Source organism: Vipera berus (assembly GCF_964194415.1).
Source record: "Vipera berus genome assembly, chromosome: Z".
Classification (NCBI taxonomy): Eukaryota; Metazoa; Chordata; class Lepidosauria; order Squamata; family Viperidae; genus Vipera; species Vipera berus.
In genome coordinates, this window is record NC_138205.1 from 101,389,503 (window position 1) to 101,410,963 (window position 21,461).

General features: G+C 37.8%; 1 protein-coding gene across 4 annotated transcripts in view; it reads right to left on the minus strand.

The window, feature by feature from the left end:
• Window positions 1-1,377: 1,377 nt before the first annotated feature.
• SDHAF3 (succinate dehydrogenase complex assembly factor 3) overlaps window positions 1,378-21,461 on the minus strand; it is a 37,555-nt gene continuing 17,471 nt past the window's right edge. For all 4 annotated transcript variants that reach the window (XM_081344629.1, XM_081344628.1, XM_081344627.1 and 1 more), the window contains exon 3: window positions 1,378-2,528. In XM_081344629.1, coding sequence (XP_081200755.1) covers window positions 2,325-2,528 — 204 coding nt within the window. In that variant the 3' untranslated portion in view covers window positions 1,378-2,324. The remainder of the gene's footprint in view (window positions 2,529-21,461) is intronic.

Here is a 21,461-nt window from a genome sequence, read left to right on the forward strand (position 1 = left end):
AAAATTGCCTTAAGTAAAAAGAACTTATTTAGCTAACACTCAAAGTTAAAAGAAAATTGAAAACTGAATAAATTTCTTAGACAAATTTTCAGGAGGCCTGTACTTTTTGACATTTTAATGGAAACTAATGTTATATTCAACTATTTTAATTACTGCCACTTCTATTTTAATCTTGCAATGAAGTTATTTCCATACGAAATCATTTTTAAACTAGGAATTCAAAGTGAAAATATTGTTTTTGAGAAAGGTCAAAATAATATGTTATGGGAAGATTGGAAATATGTGATTATTTTTTTAAGCTGGAAAAAACTTATTTCCATTTACAACTGTTGAGAAGTTTTTAATAGATGTTGGATGATAAAGGGCTCAGACCAGTCAAATGAATTTTTGTTTCTTTTTTGCATAATCTCTATATAATATCTTGGGCAAGAAAAAACACATCAATTGAATGTCAAGACAGATTCCAAGACATGAAGCACATGGGAAAATATTGCTACCATTCTCCAGGATACCATCCTCCAAATAGTTAGCATTTAGAAACAAACAATCTCCTGAAATTTGTGAGCAGATCATGCTTCTGGATATGGAATTAGATGCAAAATGATGACATTAAAGGCACTGATTGTTTATTGCACCCATAAACTGGGTTATATAAATCAGAATCATGCTGGTGTCTGAAAGTCAAAATATGCATAATGTGTTTGTCATATACTGAGATTTAGCTATCTTTTCTTAATTAATATGGTATCAATAATTAATTACAAGAAGGTAGAGATTTTTATTCTAAAACACGTAGCAAAGGAGTGCTTACCTTCTTGATCCTCATTCATATTTTAAACAAAATCTATTTCATATAACTGGTTTGGAGCTTCTTTATTTTAAAAAAATCTTTAGTATCAATGGGAACTCTTCCTAAAGCTTCAGACCATGTTTAGTCAGCATGTTTTGGAATGCAAGAAAGAAATGAAGAGTTAAATCTTGGATAAACTATTGTCAAAGTAAAAAAAAAATCTGCCTATTTATCCTGTTCATCATGACAGGTACTTTAGTGTGACTCTTTCAGTGAGTTTTCCTGGCTGAAGATGGATTTCAGAAGTTGTGGGTGTTCCAACACTAGAGGCTTTTAAGAAGAGACTGGACAGCTACTTATCTAAAATGGTATGGGTCCCCTGCTTGAGCAGGGGGTTGGACTAGAGAGCCTCCAAATCTCTTCCAACTCTGTTATTCTGTTATTCTGAATCTAGATCTTCTGGGTCAAAGCCATCATTATAGTCACACCAGTTCTTATCAAACCCTAACAGATATCCCCATCTAAAAATTATATTCAGCATTATTGATATACACAGAGATCGATTTCTTTTTACTTCCAGTTGCCATCTATAAAACCTGATTGTTTCACCAACTCTGAACTCATATTTGATTTTTTTAAAAATGGAAGTATATTACAAAAATACCCAGAGAATAACTATTTTTTAAACAAGGGGAGTTTCTATTGGGCTCTGGGGGAATTGTGCATGTTAAACAAAAGGAAGGTCCACCTATTCAGTTCAACTTCTCTTCTTAAAACTGTTGGGATGCAGAAGTTCTCCATTTTTCTTAGTTAAGAAACAGCTGAAGTGTTTATCCAGATATCCTTCACGTACAGAACAATCCTCTTCCCAGCAGTCTAAAGCCTGCTTGACTTTTTATATTCCAATTAAATCTCAAGGGAAGACATCACAAGGGAACTTTTATCAGAACAGGAAGTAAGAACAGCATGGGAGGCTGAAGAATGATATAAAGGTGAATCACAGAAAGAGTAACAATACCATCTGCTACTTTAGTGCTTTAAAATGAAATAGAAAAACCAAAATTTCTTTTGCAGGAAAAAATATTGAGCAAAAGAAGTCAGCTTTTGGTATTTGAAAGTAAGTACAAAGCAGAATTTAATATGATCTGCAAGACATTTGAATCAAACAATAATTTATGTTAAACACATATAGCTGCATTCTATTTTTAAGAAATAAAGACTATTAAATTTTGAACTTCAATCAATACGCAGTTCAAAGTTTTTACCTCTGATGTTCTGACTACCCACAAAATATATTCTTAGTACAAAGCCATTTTGTTTCCTGCATATGATAAATTTAACACAGCTGAAATGTTCCAAAATATTAAACTATTCTACACACTTAGTAGAAGTACATAATATATAGGTGACAGTAGTTGCTTCTGATCACTCATTATGCCTATCTTTACCATCTTCCTTAATTCTTTAGAATAAAACTATTTTGAAAACAAAATACACAAAAATAAACTCCATAAAGTGAAATTCACAAAACTTGTTAATGTTTGCAGTCTCCATCATCTAAAATACTGAACTGTCTCTTGGTTTTGGTGGCCTCTTGCATTAGTTCATGCAGCTGTCCAACTTGCTCATCTCGAAGGGCATTAAGTTTCTCCTCCGAGAGATGTGCTCCAAAATCAGGCTGATCAGTGGTGTTTTGCATATGTTGATTAGCCTGCTGCTGCAGCATCATTTCGTAGTTCTAAGAGGAGGCAAAAAAGAAATGAATAAAGTTGATGACAATTTGGTGAGTTGCATATTTTTTCAAGGTGGGGACTGTGGGGATGATGGGTGACCTTATCATATACAGAGAAAGGTGTTTTTATGTATTTCAGGATTTTTAAAAATAGAAATGTAAAATCAATCCAAAGGAATATAGACCTCATCTTTTTTATTTTAAATCATGAAATAATCATGCTTCCATACCTTGAAGAAGAATGGAGAAATATTTTTTGAAGCATCCCCGAATTTTTATTTAAACATGACCAAGAATATCAAGTAAATCAAATGAATCTGACTGCCAACCAATATCAAGGAAAAAGATGTCTATGGAGATTCTCAGTCATCCAGGTCATAATTATCCCAAAGGTGGTTTTTCGTGAAACAACTGAACTTTCTTGTTTTTCTTTGAAGACGTTTCACTTCTCATCCAAGAAGCTTCTTCAGCTCTGTGCGTCTTCAAAGAAAAACAAGAAAGTCCAGTTGCCTCATGAAAAAGCACCTTAGGGACAGGGAAAAGATCTTGCTCCAGAAAGATCAGTGTTTGAGCATCTTCCCTTTTTGAAACCTGACGCAGAAATTCAAATCCAATTTTTAAGCTAATGCTGGAAATGTGAGGTACTATGTCATCCAAGTTTATAACAACAATAAGCATTTAAGATCCCCACTGTGCTTAGTGGATACTTTTTTACAAAAGCACCTAGTCTTCAAGTTCAATATTGCTGGCTAGTCATTTCGCTAACAACAAGTACACATCTGTTTCTGTCTTTGTGGACCAGAACTTTTTATCTTAAGGTCAAAATCTATTACGTTAACTCTGTAATATGTAACAGGAATCTATGAAGCAATTATTTACACATTCAGTAGCTTGATTGGCAAATTTCAACCTCATTTGGTCTGAGAATTAATTAAATTTGAAATCATCCGCACTCAAGAGCACTAGTAGCTTCACTGTCTCATTTGCTAGCCAATATTTTTTTCACTTCCGCATCAACTTCACCCTGAGATAGGAATTTCCACACAATCACCAATTTAAATGATTTTCAAAATATTAACTGAAAAAGTTAAGAAAATCAGTCTATATAGAATTAAGAAAGCTAATAAAAAACTGACAGTATTTTACATTTCAGTTTGAACTCTTAATTTTTGTATTCTGCAGCAATGAATCATTGTATCATTGTGTTTGAAAGTGAAATGTCTGTTAAACATCAGCTTTCTTCTCCATGTTTTTGGTACACTTTTTTCTACTAAATTTAAGTTAAAAATATCTGTGGTCAAACCAACTTCTTATTTGAAGTATCAAATCTACCTGGCTCAATAGTAGTAACTGAGAGAGGGAACTTGGAGTCCCAGTGGACAATCACTTAATATGAGCCAGCAGCATGATGTAGCTACCAAAACACTAATCACGCAGAAAATCAATCTAGAAATAAGAAGAAATTTTCTAATTAATGGAATGGCTTGCCTTCAGAAGTTTTGGGTTCCCCATCCCTGGAGGTTTTTAAGAAGAGATTGGACAACCATTTGTCTGAAATGGTATAGGATCTCCAGTTTGAGCAGGGTTTTGGACTAGATGAACAACATCCCTTCCAACTCTGCTATTCTGTTAAATCATCACAAATAATGATAGGTAAATCCTTTGAAAGAAGTAGTTTAAAAGATGTTATGGTGAATGCAAGAACACCTCCTTTGGGATTATAGCAGCATCTTTTTTCAAGCCCTTGTACTGTTTCAGAATCTGCTTTCAGCTGTTTCTGTGCATACAGTCTTCATGTGGGGAGATAGCAAGAGACATTATAAATTGAAGAGGTCCTGCACGCATCATGCATGTAGAATCAGCAGATGCAGTTCTATTGAACTAACGTGAGAAAAAGAAGAGAGACAGTTACTCTAATTATTCAAAAAAGTGTTTCATTTGTGCTTCCACACGTTTAAAAATCATCTTTCAAACAAATTGAATAGCACTTATTACTGATCTTTGGTTTTCATCCGGGTGGAAGTAGCTCATAGTGTTAAATTTGCATTTATTTATTTTATTTTTATTTATTTTAATCCCATTTATATCCCGCCCTTCTCCGAAGACTCAGGGCGGCTTACAATCTAAGCACAAATCAAATGTGCTTAGCAATAGCCTTCATTCTATGTATATGCCTGCTTATTAGGGCTTTCACCCCCCCCCCAAAGCGGCATTATTACAAAGTCAGCTTATTGCCCCCAACAATCTGGGTCCTCATTTTACCTACCTCGGAAGGATGGAAGGCTGAGTCAACCTTGAGCCTGGTGGGATGCGAACCTGCAATAATTGCAGGCAGCTGGTGTTACTTAAGGAGGCATTACCCCACTGCTCCACCAAGGCTCTTTAGTGGATTGATCCCTTTAAAGTGCTTTTTTACTTTGGGTTATGACCATGCAGCAATTTAGGAAGGTCATGAGGCAATACTCTTACAATACTGATCCAGCTAGATACCACATCCTTAAAAATAGCGGAATCAGAGAATGGGTTATTCACATAGAAGGAAATCTATTTCCTTTTAAAAAAATTTTTTTTATTGATTTTCTAATTTTACATTTAAATATTTAAAAAGCAACATGGTGGCTGAGTTAATCGATAATTCAATAACGTACAAGTTTCAAACTACTACATTAAATATTTCCTCTCTTTTCCCCTTAGTATTTACTGCCTCATGTTTAAATAATACAATTCTTATTATAACAATTAAATAAAAATAAATTTCTTACATTTATCAGTAATTTTTAATTTATTTAAAATTTTTATTTAATTTATTTTAACATTCAATCTTTATAGACAATCAATGTCCTAATTAGTTTTTCCCAATTTTTAGTTTCCCATTAATATTCAAGTTTAACATTTAATATATATAATTTCCAAGTTTTAAACAACCACAGTTCCCTTTATCACAATTCATCACAAAATCTAATGTTCAGGATACACGTCTTATCCATTTAAATATATTCTATTTCTTGCCATCTTACATCAACTAATTAATAATACAGTATAACATTCTTATTTTCTATTAATTTCCAAATGTCTTAAATTTAGTAACCAAAATTTTCTCTTATTTCAACATTAAATACTTCCTCTTTTTCTCTTTATGTCTACTATCTCATATTTAAGCTAGTAGTTTTTATTATAACAGCTAAGTATAAACATAACACCAGCTGCCTGCAATTAGTGCAGGTTCGCATCCCACCAGGCTCAAGGTTGACTCAGCCTTCCATCCTTCCGAGGTAGGTAAAATGAGGACCCAGATTGTTGGGGGCAATTAAGCTGACTTTGTAATAATGCCGCTTGTGGGGGGCCAAAAGCCCTAATAAGCAGGCATATACATAGAATGAAGGCTATTGCTAAGCTTGTAAGCCGCCCTGAGTCTTCGGAGAAGGGCGGGATATAAATGGAATAAAAATAAAAAAATAAAAAATATTTATTACATTTATCAATAGATTGTTAGCTTATATATATATCTTAATTACTTTTACATTCAACCTTTATAAGCAAATCAATTTTCAAATTTAACTTTTAATATTTATACTTCCAAGTTTTAAATCACCAAAGTTTTCTTTATCTCAGCTCATAACAAAATCTAGTATTCAAAGTACTCATTTTGTCTATCTGAGTATGTTCTATTTTAATTCTCACTAAGTCAAAACCCCAATTTTCTTCAGCCTTATTCTAGCTTTCTTTCTTTGCCAACTTGCCTTCCATATCCGTGCTTTTAAGTCATCCATTAGATTTCCCTGTGTTATTATATATATTGCTTGAAGTAGAAGAGGCCATCCGGTCGCCACTTTTTTGGAAGGACTAACAAATCGTCTCTCTATTTTTCCATCTCAATGTAGTTGTCCTGAAATGTTTATCTTCCCTTCAGTATGTTCTTCTTCTTGATCCTCAGGTTTCTTCTGGTTTATATAGAAAGTGTTTTCCCTTTTCCATCTTGTCAGTCTCTTTTCTGGGTTTTCCATTAACTGTGTTTGTTGATCTACTGAATCTTCTATCATAGTATTTAATTGTTCCGCTTCTTCTATTATGTTCTGTGTAGTTGATTCTTTAGTTGTAATCAAACTTTGGGTTCGTTTATCTGGGCTGACATCTTGTTCTTTTCTATAGCTTCTTATTTCATCAGTAGCGATAAGAATAGTTTCATAAATTGCTTTCAACATAAAGAGAATCTGTCCTAATCTTCATCCATGTTCTCAGTAGAGTGTTAAAAACTTTACAATCAGAGAATGAAAATATTTTTTTCACTGAGTATAGTACACAGCTGGGCTTCTCACAGCTGATATCTGTCAAGGTTGCAAAAGTCTTATCTATAGTCTGGGCTACAAGCCAAGTCTCTTTAAGACAATAACAAATTGTAATATCAGGTTTAGCCACAAGATGTCGCCCATACCATTTAGGGTTGGGGGTTTTTAAGTCCAAAATTTTTATAATCCTTTTTCTGATTTTACTTTTTTTTATAGGTAGAAACCCAAGTCTTCAATAAGAATAAAAAATCTTTTAGTCAACAAATTTTAGAAGGATAAGGATCCAGTTAGAATCAGGTTATTCTTGCAATGTTTTAAACTCCCCTAGATAGTCAGTTGCTGCTGTTTTTAGAGGGTGGGATAGAATCTCCCTTCCCTCTCTTACAGGGGGAAAAATACTTTGGGCAGCTTATACAGGTGGAAAAAATAAGTAGGATTGAAGAGAGGTAGTTCTCACACTGCTTTGTAGGTGCTTGGTGGTAGGTTTGACTTCGGCTGTCATCAGCCTAGTGACGCACCATATTTCTATGGCCAGTCTTTCATCCGCCGGTTTGGAGGGCTGCCCCAGATCAAGCAGAAGGGCTATCTCCCTCCCGTGATCAAGCAGGGATCCCCTCCTTGTTGGTCACCCCTACAGGGTGACTTTCGACCCTTGCCAGGGTCCCCCAGCGGTGCAAAATTGAACGTGGAAGATGGAGCTCACCTTCCGAACATACGCAGTGGCCATGGCGGCAAACTGGAAGTCAGAAGGTAATCTATTTCCTATCTTCTCTCTTTGTTATCTCCAAAATAATGTATTATAAAAACAATATTTGGTATGTTATTATCAGCATTTCTATAAGACAGTTATAGGTATTCTATACATAAAGCATTTTTGCCTTTGTAGATCTGGAATAATTGAAAATATTATCCACACATTTTTATATTGTATTTTTTTTACAGAAATTGTTCTTTACAGAGATAGTACATTACTCCATTTTTGTTGAAAATCCCAGATAATTCAAATGTTTTATTTTTTGTACATTTATCAGATAAGGATGAGATGCTATCACAATGTGGCAAATTTTATGTAATAGCTTCCAGTGTCAGAAATGAGATAACAACTACTCAAAGTATGGTTATAGTCCATGCTAATGGGATATCATTTTTTTATCAGTGTAAAGAGCGTAAAAAGACAGAGGTAAGGAGTTTTGTTAATATGATTAATATTACAATCAAAGGACAATATGACCTTTAGCTAGTGCAGATTTTGTTTTGTACAGATCAACTGATCTTGAGAATCAGCAATCTTTATTACATATGATCTATGCAGATGGTAAAGTATAGTAAGTATTTTGTAAGTAAGGATTAATGTTGATTCATAATGAGAAGAGGCAAACTGTGACATGCCATCTCTGGTTCAGTCACACTGTACTAAAAATATATGAAAGCAATCTGAGAACACTTATTTCCCCCTTAGCAACTGACTACTTCAGACTTGAAGAAATGTAGTTCTAATAAGAACCAATGAATGATAAGTGAGTCTAATCAACCCAGCAGCTCAACAGACACACTTTAAGGCAGGGATCAGCCTTGGTAGCAAAGAAATCCCATCATATTAGATGCCAGTCCTCATCTTTTATATGAACTCAGGTAGTGGTAAGACAAGCCCTATCAATGAAATATAATCTTCACTTTGAATACCATTATCCTAATTCTTTGCTCTTTAGAAGGCCAGATCCTGAAGCTAAAACTCAAATACTTTGGCCACCTAATGAGAAGGAAGGACTCACTGGAGAAGAGCCTAATGCTGGGAAAGATTGAGGGCAATAGAAGAAGGGGACGACAGAGAATGAGGTGGCTGGATGGAGTCACTGAAGCAGTAGGCGTGAGCCTAGATGGACTCCAGAAGATGGTAGAGGACAGGAAGGCCTGGAGGAACATTGTCCATAGGGTCGCGATGGGTCGGACACGACTTCGCAACTAACAACAACAATCCTAATTCTTCCCTCTTGAAAATGCTATGTTCAAGGTTTAAGTACTCTGGAGATCCCAAGTTAAGCTGCTTTATTTCTTTTGTATAAAATTTCTCCATTCCAATTCCTATTGATGAATGTGTGTCTCTACAATATAGATGTTCTAATCTTAATTTATACTGCTGTTTATTTTATTGGACAAAAACATTGGAGTTTATGTCTGTTTGGCAATTGGTATAATAAATTCCCTTTTGGCCTGACATTAGCATGTGGTTTTCATAGGAATATCTAAAGTATGGAAAGGATGCTTTTCAAAGGCTCATACGGCAGACGTCTTTCAAGCTTCACCAAATTAGCTTTGCATTACGTGCATTAAAAAAGGACCATGAACTCTTTATTCTTGTTTGCTTTTTTTAATGTAGTCTAGAAGCAAGAGCTTTTGCATGTTCGGTCTAACACACTGAACACAAGCATTGCTTTGTGATTATGAAAATGAAGAATAAAGCCTTTGAAAGTGTTTTCAATTTTATAATCGATATTATTGTAGAAAAGGGCTGTAGATAAATCAGAAAATGTATGTTGGAAAAGTGAAACTAAAGAAGGTACCTTTTATCATCTGGTGGATTTGTGTTAAAGCAAAGAAATATTGGGCTCAGATTCATGTTATAATGCAGGTTTTAAAAAATAACATAAAATTGAAATCTGAAGTTTTTCTTATAGAATTATTTGATATGGAGTTGGACAAAAGATTTGGAACTTTATTACTGTATATGTCAACTACAACAAGAATTCTATATACACAGAAATGGAAAGATATATCAATCCCCAAAACAGAAGACTAGATGGAAAAAGTAATGCAGCTAGGAGAAATGGCAAAAATGATTGTTTTAATTAGAGAAAATAATATATCCAGCTTTTGGTTTTACTTGGAAACTGCTTTATGCTTGAGACAGCAAAAAAATGAACACTTGATGTTGGGCTTTTCTGATTAATATAGTTTGTAGTTATAAATATGTCTAATATTTGTTAAGTTGGTAAAGTAAAAAGTTGAGACTTCCAGTTTGCCAACGCTGCCATTATGGACGTCTGGAGGACGGCTCTCGTCTTCTATGTCCAGTTTTGCATCGCTGGGGGATCCTAAAAAGGCTAAAGAGTCATCCTGGAGGGGTGACCAGCAAGAAGGGGCTTTTGCAGAAACGTGGGGGTGCCACAACCCCTGTTAGTGCCTACATTCCCTTCGAACCAGCGGACAAAATACCAGCCATAGCAACATGGCTGGTTACTAGGCTGTGTGCAGCCGAAGTCACACTTACCACCAGGCAACATTAAAACAGTGTGGAAGAGACTGGGTAAGATTCCTCTCTTATACTCCAATCTTCTTCCTTTTACCTAAATAAGCTGCTAAGTACTTTCCCCCCTGTGGAGAGGGAGCAGGGAGTTCAACCCTCCCTTCAAAATAGCGGTGATCAAGCCTCCAGGGGTGTTTTTTTTAAAGTTGAAAAAACGAATTGACCTCAACTAGAACTTTATAACTTGTGGACTAAAAGCTTTTGACTACCTACTCCTTACTTCCTACTCTTATTTGAAAATTTGACTCTGCTCTTCTAAAATAGAAGAAATAATTGAAAAGAGATTAACAGTTACCTAAAAGAAACAGTAAAGAATTCTCTAAGCACTTGGGGGACACTCAGTGGCTAAACTTGAAATTGCAATCTGACACTCTAAAAAAAAAGAGAGAGAAAAGAGACTTGGCTGATTCCTTAGAAAAACAAGATAAGACTAACCTTGAACACCAGATGTGAGACTCCACCATGGAAGAAATACAAAAACAAAACTATGCTATGATGAAAATAACCTACCAAACTTATCAGTTCCTGTCTATAGCCGGCGATGAAATAAGAGCTTTTGGGGAAAAAACTAGAAAGTGTCTTGGAGAAGCAAACTCAAATTGTGACTACAACTAATAATTTATCGGGACAGAACATAACAGAAGAAATTGAACAATCAAATACATTGACAGAAGAATTAACTACTCAACAAGCACAGACATTTGAAGATCAAAATGAGAAACAGATGGAAGAAAAAATACATTGTCCAGGACAATTATATCAAGAGGTGAAAATAATGAGAAGATTTGGTGCTTTTATTAGACCTCTCAACCCTTCAAAAAGGAAGATTGGAGGGTCACTTCAATACGATACAATAACACAAGAATTCTTTGATGACCCTGAAGCAAAGAAGCGAAAAATGATATGGCAAAGGAAAAAAGCAAGAATAAGACTGAAGAAGAATGGACATATTTAAGAGGCCTGAAATTGTACTTGGATTATGAGAGATTGTTTTGATGAAACAAATACTGGCTAATTAAAAAAAACATCAGATGTATGAATATTAACAGTTAAATTGAAATATCGAGCTGTTTAAATGAAATTGATTAAGATGTATATATGTTAAGAATGATATAATGTAATTAAAATACTTGGATGTAATGATATGAAAGGATGAAAGGATGTATTAAATGTTGAAATGGGAGAAATTTTGGCTAATTTTAATACGTGGAAATTATAATGAAAACAAGAATATTATATTGTATTATCAACTTGTTGATATGGAAATGAGATAGATAAGAAGTGTATTTATATTACTAGGTATTGGAGAGAATTGTGTAAAGGGAAGGGAGGTCACCTAGAAATATAAAAATGAGAAACTTTAAATGTTTAACTTTAATATCAATGCAAAATTAAAACTGGAAAAGTATATAAGGTGTTTGATGTCTTAAAGATGGAATGTTAAAATATAAAATTTACAAAAGTATTGACAAATGTAAGAAAACTACTAAATAAAAAGATATTTTATAACTGAGGTATCAGTCTGTTGGATGGTAAACAGCTCAGAATCACACAAGTATGATGGACGGTATAGAAATTTGATCATTAAATAAAATTATTATACTTTGAAAACTTCCCCTTGGCCAACATCCAAAACGGGGTCTCTAAAGGCCAAATTCCATTGATATTACTGATATACACTTAGCCCAGTTTGGAAGAACTCTGAAGAATTATTTACTAGCAATGTAGGAGAAAGGCAGAGGAAGCAGTTTTTTTTTATTTTTTATTTTTCAGTTCCTTTAATATACCACAAACTAACCAATGAAATATAAACATTTTTTCAAGTATTTAACATTTGTTAAATCAGTAATGCTGTAGGTATTATATATCGCCATACATAAATACATACACATAAGTTTGGGTGCTGCTCGTCCATTTCCCCTTTCACTGTATCCACCCTCCTTCTCTCTCTTCCCTCTTCTCTACTTTCTTTCTCACTTTCTCCTTTCTTTCCTACTTCCCTCTTCTTCCTCTCCTCTCCTCTTTCCCTCACCACTCCCCTCCCGTTTCTCCCTTCTCCTAGAGGAAGCAGTTTCAATAGTATAGTGCTAGGTGCAAACACAGCTGGCACAGGAATCAGATTCAGGTAATCCTTGACTTACAACCATTTGTTTAGTGAGCTTTTAAAGTTATGGCACTGAAAAAAATGACTTATGACCATTTTCACACTTAAGATAATTGCAGCATCTCCCTGGTCATATGATCAAAAATTGGACGCTTGTCCCAGGGTCATGTGATTACCTTTTGCGATCTTCTGACAAGAAAAGTCAATGAAGGAAGCCAAGTTTACTTAATGACCACCCAATTCATTTAACAGTTACAGTGGTTTGCTTAACAATTGTAGATAGAAAGGTTGTAAAATGGAGCAAAGCTCATTTAACAACTGTCTTGCTTGCAATGGAAATTTTGGGTTCAACTGTGGTCATAGGTTTGTACATGTAAACCCATTCTGATATGTTTTTAAATGTACAAAAAGCACTATTTCTCATGCAACATTATAACACCTTTCCAGCTGCACAACACAAAATATACACATTACTAATTCTAGGCAACATTTTCAAGTCATACATTTATTTGACACTATTGTCAGTATCTCTAAAATCTTTATTTCCCTGAAGGATTTGATCCTGTTATTGTCATAAAGATTCACTGCCGGGAGGAAAAGAAACATCAAATGCATGATAAATGATCACAGCAAAGATTGCTAATTCAATAGCAATACTAATGTTTTGTTTAAGACAGAGTATGAAAATAAAGATACTCAGCCCACAAAAATACAGAGTGCTCCATTTATTCTCACAATATGTTAAAAACAAGGAAATTTTTCAAACCAACAAGTCTAAATAGTAGTTAACACTATTTTGAAAAAAGTTATATAAAGTACTGAAATATCATCCTCAAGAATGGTAATCTCTGTTTCTGAATCAAGGTCTTTATGCTGCCGGTCACTACAGGTAGTCTTTGACTTACAGCAGTTCATTTAGTGACTGTTTAAAGTTACAACAGTACTGGAAAAAAAGACTTATGACCATTTTTCATACTTATGATGGTTGCAGCATCCCTGTGGTCATGTGATTAAAATTCAGACACTTGTAAATTGATTCATATTTATGATGGTTGCAGTATCCTGGGGTCACGTGAACACCTTTTATGATTTTCGGACAAGCAAAAACAATGGGAAAGTCAGATTCATTCAACAACTGTGTTACTAATTTAACAACTGAAGTGATTCACTTAATAAATGAAGAAAGAAAAGTCATAAAATGGGCAAAGCTCACTTAACAAATGTCTCATTTAGTAACAGAAATTTTGGGCTCAATTGTGGTCATAAGTCAAGAGTTACTTGTATATCACAGTATGTTGATAAAAGTGGTGAATATATGGTATTAATCTATGCTTTATTTGGGTGTTGGTTGTTTGAGAAGAGGTATTGTCATCTTTTTGCTTATGTCTTAGTTCTGTTGTCTTTTGAGGATGTATACATGTGGCTTATCTCTATGTATCTATCGTTGGTCAATTTGTCTGAATGCCAAGCTTCCAGGATTTCCCTAGCATTTTTGGATTTAACATTTGGGTACTCAGTTTCCCCATTAAAACTATGGTTAAGTCTGTCCATGTTTTAGGAGATTAAGGAGTTTTTATTGTATCTTCTGACAGCTAGTTGGTGTTCATGGATGCACTCTGCTAGTCTTCTACCTGTCTGTCCTTCATAGTGCTGTTACAGTCCTTACACTGTATATTGTAGATGCTCCTGTTTTTACTTCTTGGATTACCGGGTCCAATTGTTCTACATAATTCTTGGTTTTAGGCAGACAGTAGATTATTTTTCAATAGACTTGCATTCCCATTTTTTGCCATAATTTCTTGTTGATAAAAATAACCAGGAAGTGCAATGTATTGTTATTTCCTTCTACTGTTGTGAAAATTGTCCCTTTGAAAATGTTGTTGATTATTTCATGTATCTTCACAGGGTGTTTTTTTATTATGATTTCCAAGTACTACATTATAATATTTGCTATAAGCTCTGAGAGTGGTGATCACATGTTCCTCTGCCTGTTGGCATATTTGTCTATCAAACTGAAATAGACAGGCAGAGGATGATGAGGCCTATGATTCTGAGTATTTTGATCTTAATGTATTTGGTTGGATCAAGTTTGTTGTATAGCAGGGTTTTTCAACTGGTTATACGTGTACCACTGGTGGTACACGAGCATGTGGCTGGTGGTACACGGCGTCGCCTTCCTCCCCCCCGGCTCCCCCCGCCCCTTCCTAGCTTACTTGCAGCCAGAAAACATGCTGCTGCAGGAACCTACCAGGCTGCGCGAAGAGCGCAGGTGCAGAGTGAGGCCCCACCCTCCCCTGGGACTCATTGTGCAGCAACCATGTTGTCCTTCCCCCAGAAACAAGCGCGAGCCTGAAGGGGACAAAGCCATCCACTCCCTCGGCAGGTAGGTGTTTGCATCCACTCGCGTCCTTCTTCTTTTCCTCCCCCCCCCCACGAGCTTGCGATACCCCTCACGGCCCTCACATTGCCTCCCTCCTGGGGCTTGAGAGATTTCCCCCTCTCCTCTTTCCGATGTGCAATGCAAAGGGGAAAGCAAAGCGGCCAGACAGCATGCGCCCTACCCGAGGATTCATCCTGTGGCAGCAGGTGGGAATCGAGGCCCACGTTTGTTTTCCTGATGCGCGCCAGGGCAGGTGAAGCCATCAGAATGTGGGTGTGGAGGGAAAAACGCACCTGACTCCCTCCCCCCCATACTGTTGGCAACTCCGTACAGCTGGCCCTGACCTCCACCAACTGGAGCCCATTGGCAGAGGTCGGGGCCAGCCATATGGAATCATCAGCTGATCTGTATGGCCAGCCCTGACCTCCTCAAGTGGAAAGCAAGGGAGATTGCCAAGAGCACGAATCGGCGCGTGCTGAGAAATGCTGATCTCGCACTGCTGCAATCTCCCTCGCTCGGTTTCAGCTTGCCTTGCTGCAAGACAAAGCAAGCTGAAACCAAGCAAGGGAGATTGCCAGGAACGCGAATCGGCCGATCTCGCGCTGCTGCAATCTCCCTCGCTCGGTTTCAGCTTGCCTTGCTCCAAGAAAAAGCAAGCTGAAATGGAGCGAGGGAGATGGCCAGGAACGCGAACTGGCTGATCTCGCGCTGCTGCAATCTCCCTCGCTCGGTTTCAGCTTGCCTTGCTGCAAAAGAAAGCAAGCTGAAACTGAGTGAGGGAGATTGCCAGGAATGCGAATCGGCCGATCTCGCGCTGCTGCAATCTCCCTCGCTTCGTTTAAGCTTGCCTTGCTCCAAGAGAAAGCAAGCTGAAATGGAGCGAGGGAGATGGCCAGGAATGCGAATCAGTCGATCTCGCGCTGCTGCAATCTCCCTTGCTCGGTTTTAGCTTGCTTTCTTTTGCAGCAAGGCATGCTGAAACCGAGCGAGGGAGATTGCAGCAGTGCGAGATCAGCTGATTCGCATTCCTGGCAATCTCCCTTGCTCAGTTTCAGCTTGCTTTCTGCAAGAGAAAGCCGGGCCACAGGGCTGCCTCCATGGGTGCTGCTCTAGAACGGAGAGGGAGAGACTGGTCCCCATTCGGCCTGCCAGCCCCAGGAGAGCCCCGCGTGAGCGGCTCGCCAGCCACCGAATCCTGGCTTTCGAGCAGGAGCGGCCTTCCCTGCTTGCCCTTAGTTGGCGCTGGGAGCAGCCACTGCCACCCACCCCACTTTTTGCAAGCCCTGCTATGCCGCCGCTGCAGGTATCCAGCAGCGGGAGGCTCTGGGACAAGGGCCTGTCGGGGGTGAAGGAGTTGGGGCTGCTCCGGCGGGCCGCTTCTGTGGCAGTGGGGCATGCTGGTGCCCTGCGCTGCACTCCGCTGCGGGGGCCGCCCTGGGAAAGGTGGAAGCACAGCTGTAGTCCGGGACGGTCAACCGCTCCGAGCCCTGTCTGGCCGGCTTTGTGCCTCTGTCCCCCAAGAGCAGCTGGTTGTGAGTTGCTAACGTGTGCTTCCCTGAGTGCCAGATCTCCCCCCACCTGGGACTCTGGCCGCGTCTGCAGAAGGCGAGCGGGGCGAAGGGTACTTTGGTGCATCTTCCATCCCTCCTGTGTGAACGGCACCTTCCTGCCCCGTGGTCCATAGCAGCATTGTTGGTGTGTGTGGATTGACTCTGAGCGAATACGAGGTGTTTCTGTTGATGGAATAAAGCTTATTAAATGAGCTAGCAACCTCCAAGTATCATTGATAGATCTTCCCCAACTTTCCTCCGGTGCTTCATAAAGACTTAAGTGGGCATCAGGATTCTTGGTAAAAATGGATTTGGAAGGAAAGAATATTTTTTTTAATCCCATTTATATCCCGCCCTTTTCCGAAGACTCAGGGCGGCTTACAATTTAAGCACAAACCAATGTGCTTAGCAATAGCCTTCATTCTATGTATATGCCTGCTTATTAGGGCTTTCGGGGGCCCCCAAGCGGCATTATTACAAAGTCAGCTTATTGCCCCCAACAATCTGGGTCCTCATTTTACCAACCTCAGAAGGATGGAAGGCTGAGTCAACCTTGAGCCTGGTGGGACTTGAACCTGCACTAATTGCAGGCAGCTGGTGTTACTTAAGGAGGCATTAGCCCACTGCTCCACCAAGGCTCCTACAAATGACAGTGGGAGAGAGGGAAGGAGGAAAGGACAAAGAGGGAGGGAAGGAAGAAAGGAAAGAAGGAAGGGACAATGGGAGAGGGAGGGAGAGAGAAATAGAGAGAGGAAGAGAAAGAGGGAGAGAGAGCGAGAGGGAGGGAGAGAGAGAAGGAAAAAGAAATAGGGAGGGAGAAAAAGAGGGAGAGAGATAAATAAAGAGGGAGAGAAAGGGAGAGAAACAGAGAGAAAGAGGGAGAGAGAAGGAGAAAGAAATAGGGAGGGAGAAAAAGAGGGAGAGAAATAAAGAGGGAGAAAAAGAGGGAGAGAGAGAAGGAGAAAGAAAGGGAGGGAAATAGAGGGAGAGAGAGAGAGAGGGAGAAATAGAGAGAGGGAAAGATAGGGAGAGAAAGAGGGAGAGAGAGACAAGGAGAAAGAAAGAGGGAGGGAAACAGAGGGAGAGAAAGGGAGAAATAGAGAGGGAAAGAGAGAAAAATAAAGAGAGGGGGAGAAAGAGGGAGAGGGAGAGAAAAGGAGAGAGAAGAGAGAGAAAGAAAGGGAGGGGGAAAGAGAGGGGGGGAGAGAGAGGAAGAGAAAGAGAGGGAGAGAAATTAAATTAGTAACATGATTGTTAAGTGAATCTGGTTTCCCCACTAACTTTGCTTGTCAGAAGGTTGCAAAAGGTGATCACATGACCCTGGAACAATGTGACCATCATAAATATGAATCGATTGCCAAGCATCCGAATGTAAATCACATGAACCTGGGGATGCTGCAACAGTCATAAGTGTGAAAAATGGTCATAAGTCACTTTTTTCAGTGCCGTCGTAACTTTGAACAGTCACTAGGTGAATTGTTGTAAGTTGAGGACTACCTGTACTTTATCATTTTTTCCCCTTTTTTGGGGGTCAAGTTTTTGACACTTTGCTGGGCGACTGGTGGTACTCAGACAATGCCTTGTCCTAAAAGTGGTACAATGGATGAAAAGGTTGAAAAGGCCTGTTGTATAGTACTGCTGTCATGAACGTTTTGCTACATCTGGATCTATAGACATAAAAAAATGTTTTGATATTGAATGAGCCATAATTTAATGTTCTTCTATTTTTAAATCTTTGATTTTCTGGAGGAATTATAATGACATGTTGCTAGAATACTCACTCCTTTCTGTGAAATATTCAAGCTTTTTATAAGGTCTTTGGCTATGTTGTATGCTGGGGTCCCCAGCAATGATACAATTAGACAAAGAGGTACATGAGACTTATATGTTTTGAGGCATCTATAGAAGCTGGGTAGTGGATCTACTATTTTTTGACCCACCACTGTTGTACTTTTGTGATCTGACCTTTCTTATTTGGGTGGTTCTCTTGATTGTTTAGTTTCTGTATTGGCTTGGTGTTTACTTGGAAGCAGTTTTTTTGGCCTCCACTAATTCTTTATCTGTTTGAATGTATTGTGTTCTCTCCATAACAGTGGTTCATCCTTTGCCTGCTGGGAGGATGGTGATGGTTTGGACTTTTTTAGTTTATTTTGTCTGCTGCTTTGATTCTCCTGATCTGTGGTATGACTGTCTGACATATATTTTCTTGGCTCTCTATGGCAAGTTCTGTGGTTTCAAATGTTGCTTCTAAGGCTACAAAGAATTCTAACTGATTAGCTTTGTTTATGTTGTAGCTGAAGCCTTTCTGGAGAATATTGTGTTCTATGGATAGTAGGGCGCCAGACATGTAAATTTTTCATTTATGTACATATACCTCTTTGGTTCCAGGATTTAGTTTAAACAATTTGCTTTGGAGTTTTGATTTCCATTTTTCAGCTTGTCTTAAGAGACATATATTGATGATTGCTGTCATATTGGAATCCAGATAAAATACATAACTCTATTTCCCACAGGAGTCTTCACATGAACCTCCTCAGCAGATGCTGGTCATTGTCCTGTTGTTAGGTCATGAATACATAGCCATCCCAGTTTCATTGCTAGGCTGATAACTAAAGCTCTATCAAAAAAATAATAATACTAAAGGGTACATGATTTATGAAGCTAACAGGAGAAAAATGCTATTATCCAAAAAGCAATAGAATATAACTTCTGATTCTTTTTATCTTTAAATGGTTTAGCCAAGCACTCCTTATCTGTCCCTAAATAAAAGACATGGCATTCTTCAAAGTTTCCTTAGTAAAGGAACCATATAACTATTTTCAGAGGATACTGTGTTGTGCCAAGTGCGTTAAAAGCATGTTGTGGCATCTTAAAGAAAAATGGAACAAATAAAAATACATCTTATTTGTTTCTGAATAATGCATTAGCATCTAGGTACCCATTCAAATACTACAGAAGTCCTGTACTGCTGAAATTTATGGAGGGATAAACCATCTCTTTTTGGAAGCAAGCATTTTTCTAAAGCCATTGTCCTGTGAATATTTTTCACACTTATGATTTTCAGGGAGTAGTAGAAACACTCACAAAGGTAATTTTTATGTAAATTGTTGTTCATTTATATTCAGAATTCCATTTACCATACCTAGATTTCAATACATATTTGTAGGGTTAAACAATTTTTTTTCTTTCTCTTTTGATAGCAAAGCTTTGAAACCCTCTTTAAGCTCTTCACAGAAACCAAACAATGTGCCAGCCTTGCTGTTTTAAAAACCATGGTACTCTGATAATCAGAAATAAAGGAGAGCTTAAAATGAATACACCGTTTTAGAAATAAATATGGAAACTCAACCTTTTTCTATTTCTGTTGCCATGGCAGCATTTCTATCCCATAATAACAACCTTTGTATCCTTGAGTTAGGAAAAGTTAAGTAATGCTTGAGTTTCCATATTTATTGCTTAACTTTTCGATTGGGAAAGAAACATGAACCTTTTGGTTATTTTCTGGAAAGATATATAGACAAATACAACCAATGTTCCCAAGAATTATATACTATATTATATACTAGGCTGCATCTCTCAGTCAAAAATGTTATTTATCTACAGGTAAAGTAGCTCTACTTAAACCAGCAATCTCTTGTTTGGATGATGCCAATGCTTTGTATTTTGAGCTGTCTTTGCAACTAAATACAGTCATGGTTTAAATGCATCTTCCACCCCCATCCAAAATATGTTGCCTAAATTCTTTTAAGAAAAAATTTCCAAGATTTTATCAACTTCATCCTAAGTTTTTAGTTTTCTCACAGTATTCTTTTAAAATCCATTTTGAAGATGCTAGCAATGTCAGTTATGGATGCAATAGATACTCCTGCACATACAGCTATTGTGTTACTGAGCATTGGTTAACAAAAAAAGGGGGGGTTGATATAATCATAGTACAAATGCTGTGTGATGTGTAATGCTTCCAGGTTGTTTCTGAGTCCAATTCAAATTGTATCAATTCAAATTGCTGCCCAGCTTTTATTATTCATAAATAAATTGTGCTGCCACTAAACTACTATTGTCATTGATGCTGACTGAGGAAATTTGCAATGCTCTGCATAAGACTTCAATCCCCTTGAAAGTTAAAAATGTTTCATTATTCTTTATGTTTCTGAAGTTGTGGAACGCACCAAAGTAATTTGTTGCATAATACTAAGACAGCCTTGCATGGAGATCTTCTTTGACTAACTCTTCAAACTACTGCCTTAATAGGGAAGAAGAAGCCTGACACTATCAAAAGCAGTTTAGAAAAGCATTTAGATATGCAGTCAGATTCCACAGAGAGCACATTTGTATTTGGAGGTAGCTACATAAATGTGATGGCTCCTGAGAATATGACTGCACAAGGCAGGAAAGAACAGAATACAGCATTTGACAAAACAGAGTAAAAACAACTGGACTCTTATATAATAACTGAAGGCCAGCTGCATCACTGGATATTAATTTTAGCATAATGTTTGCTTTAAAGTTCACTTTTCATAGGTAAATACATGATAAAGGAATCTAGGACAAAGACAAGAGCAAAAGTATCATTCTAACTATGTGGATGGTAAATGGTAGATTTTTATTTTATTGTTTGGTCTGTAAATATTAATACAATTCACCAGAATTTATATACATTTGACATACCATATACTATTTTTTTATTTTAATTCCATTTATATCCCGCCCTTCTCCAAAGACTCAGGGCGGCTTACAAGCTTAGCAGTAGCCTTCATTCTATGTATATGCCTGCTTATTAGGGCTTTCGCGCCCCCCCCCAAGCGGCATTATTACAAAGTCAGCTTAATTGCCCCCAACAATCTGGGTCCTCATGGTCCTATGGAACCATTTTCGTCCTATTGCATCTGCCAGTCCCATCTGGCCAGGCTGGGAAGTTATGTTGCAGACCCCATCAGTTAAAGAAATAGGGTCCTGGAAGAGAGGCACTCTCTCTCATTGTCCCCATCCCCACCTGTGCGTTCCCACAGAGAGGGCCTCCTCAGGGTGCCACCAATCAGAGAATGTCGATTGGTGGCCCCCAGGGGGAGGTCCTTCTCTGTGGGCGCCCCGGAGCTATGGAATCGGTTGCCGGTTGAGCTCTGGATGGCGCCCGACCTCCGCTCCTTCTGACGCGATCTGAAAACGCATTTGTTTGAACAAGCCGGCCTGGCCTGATAGGGGGTGGGTTGGGTTTTTTATTGCTCTTAATATTTGTATTTATCGTTTTTACTTGGGCATGTTTAATTCCTTTTAACTTTTGTATTTTTTGTATTTTATACATCTGCCCTGTTCAC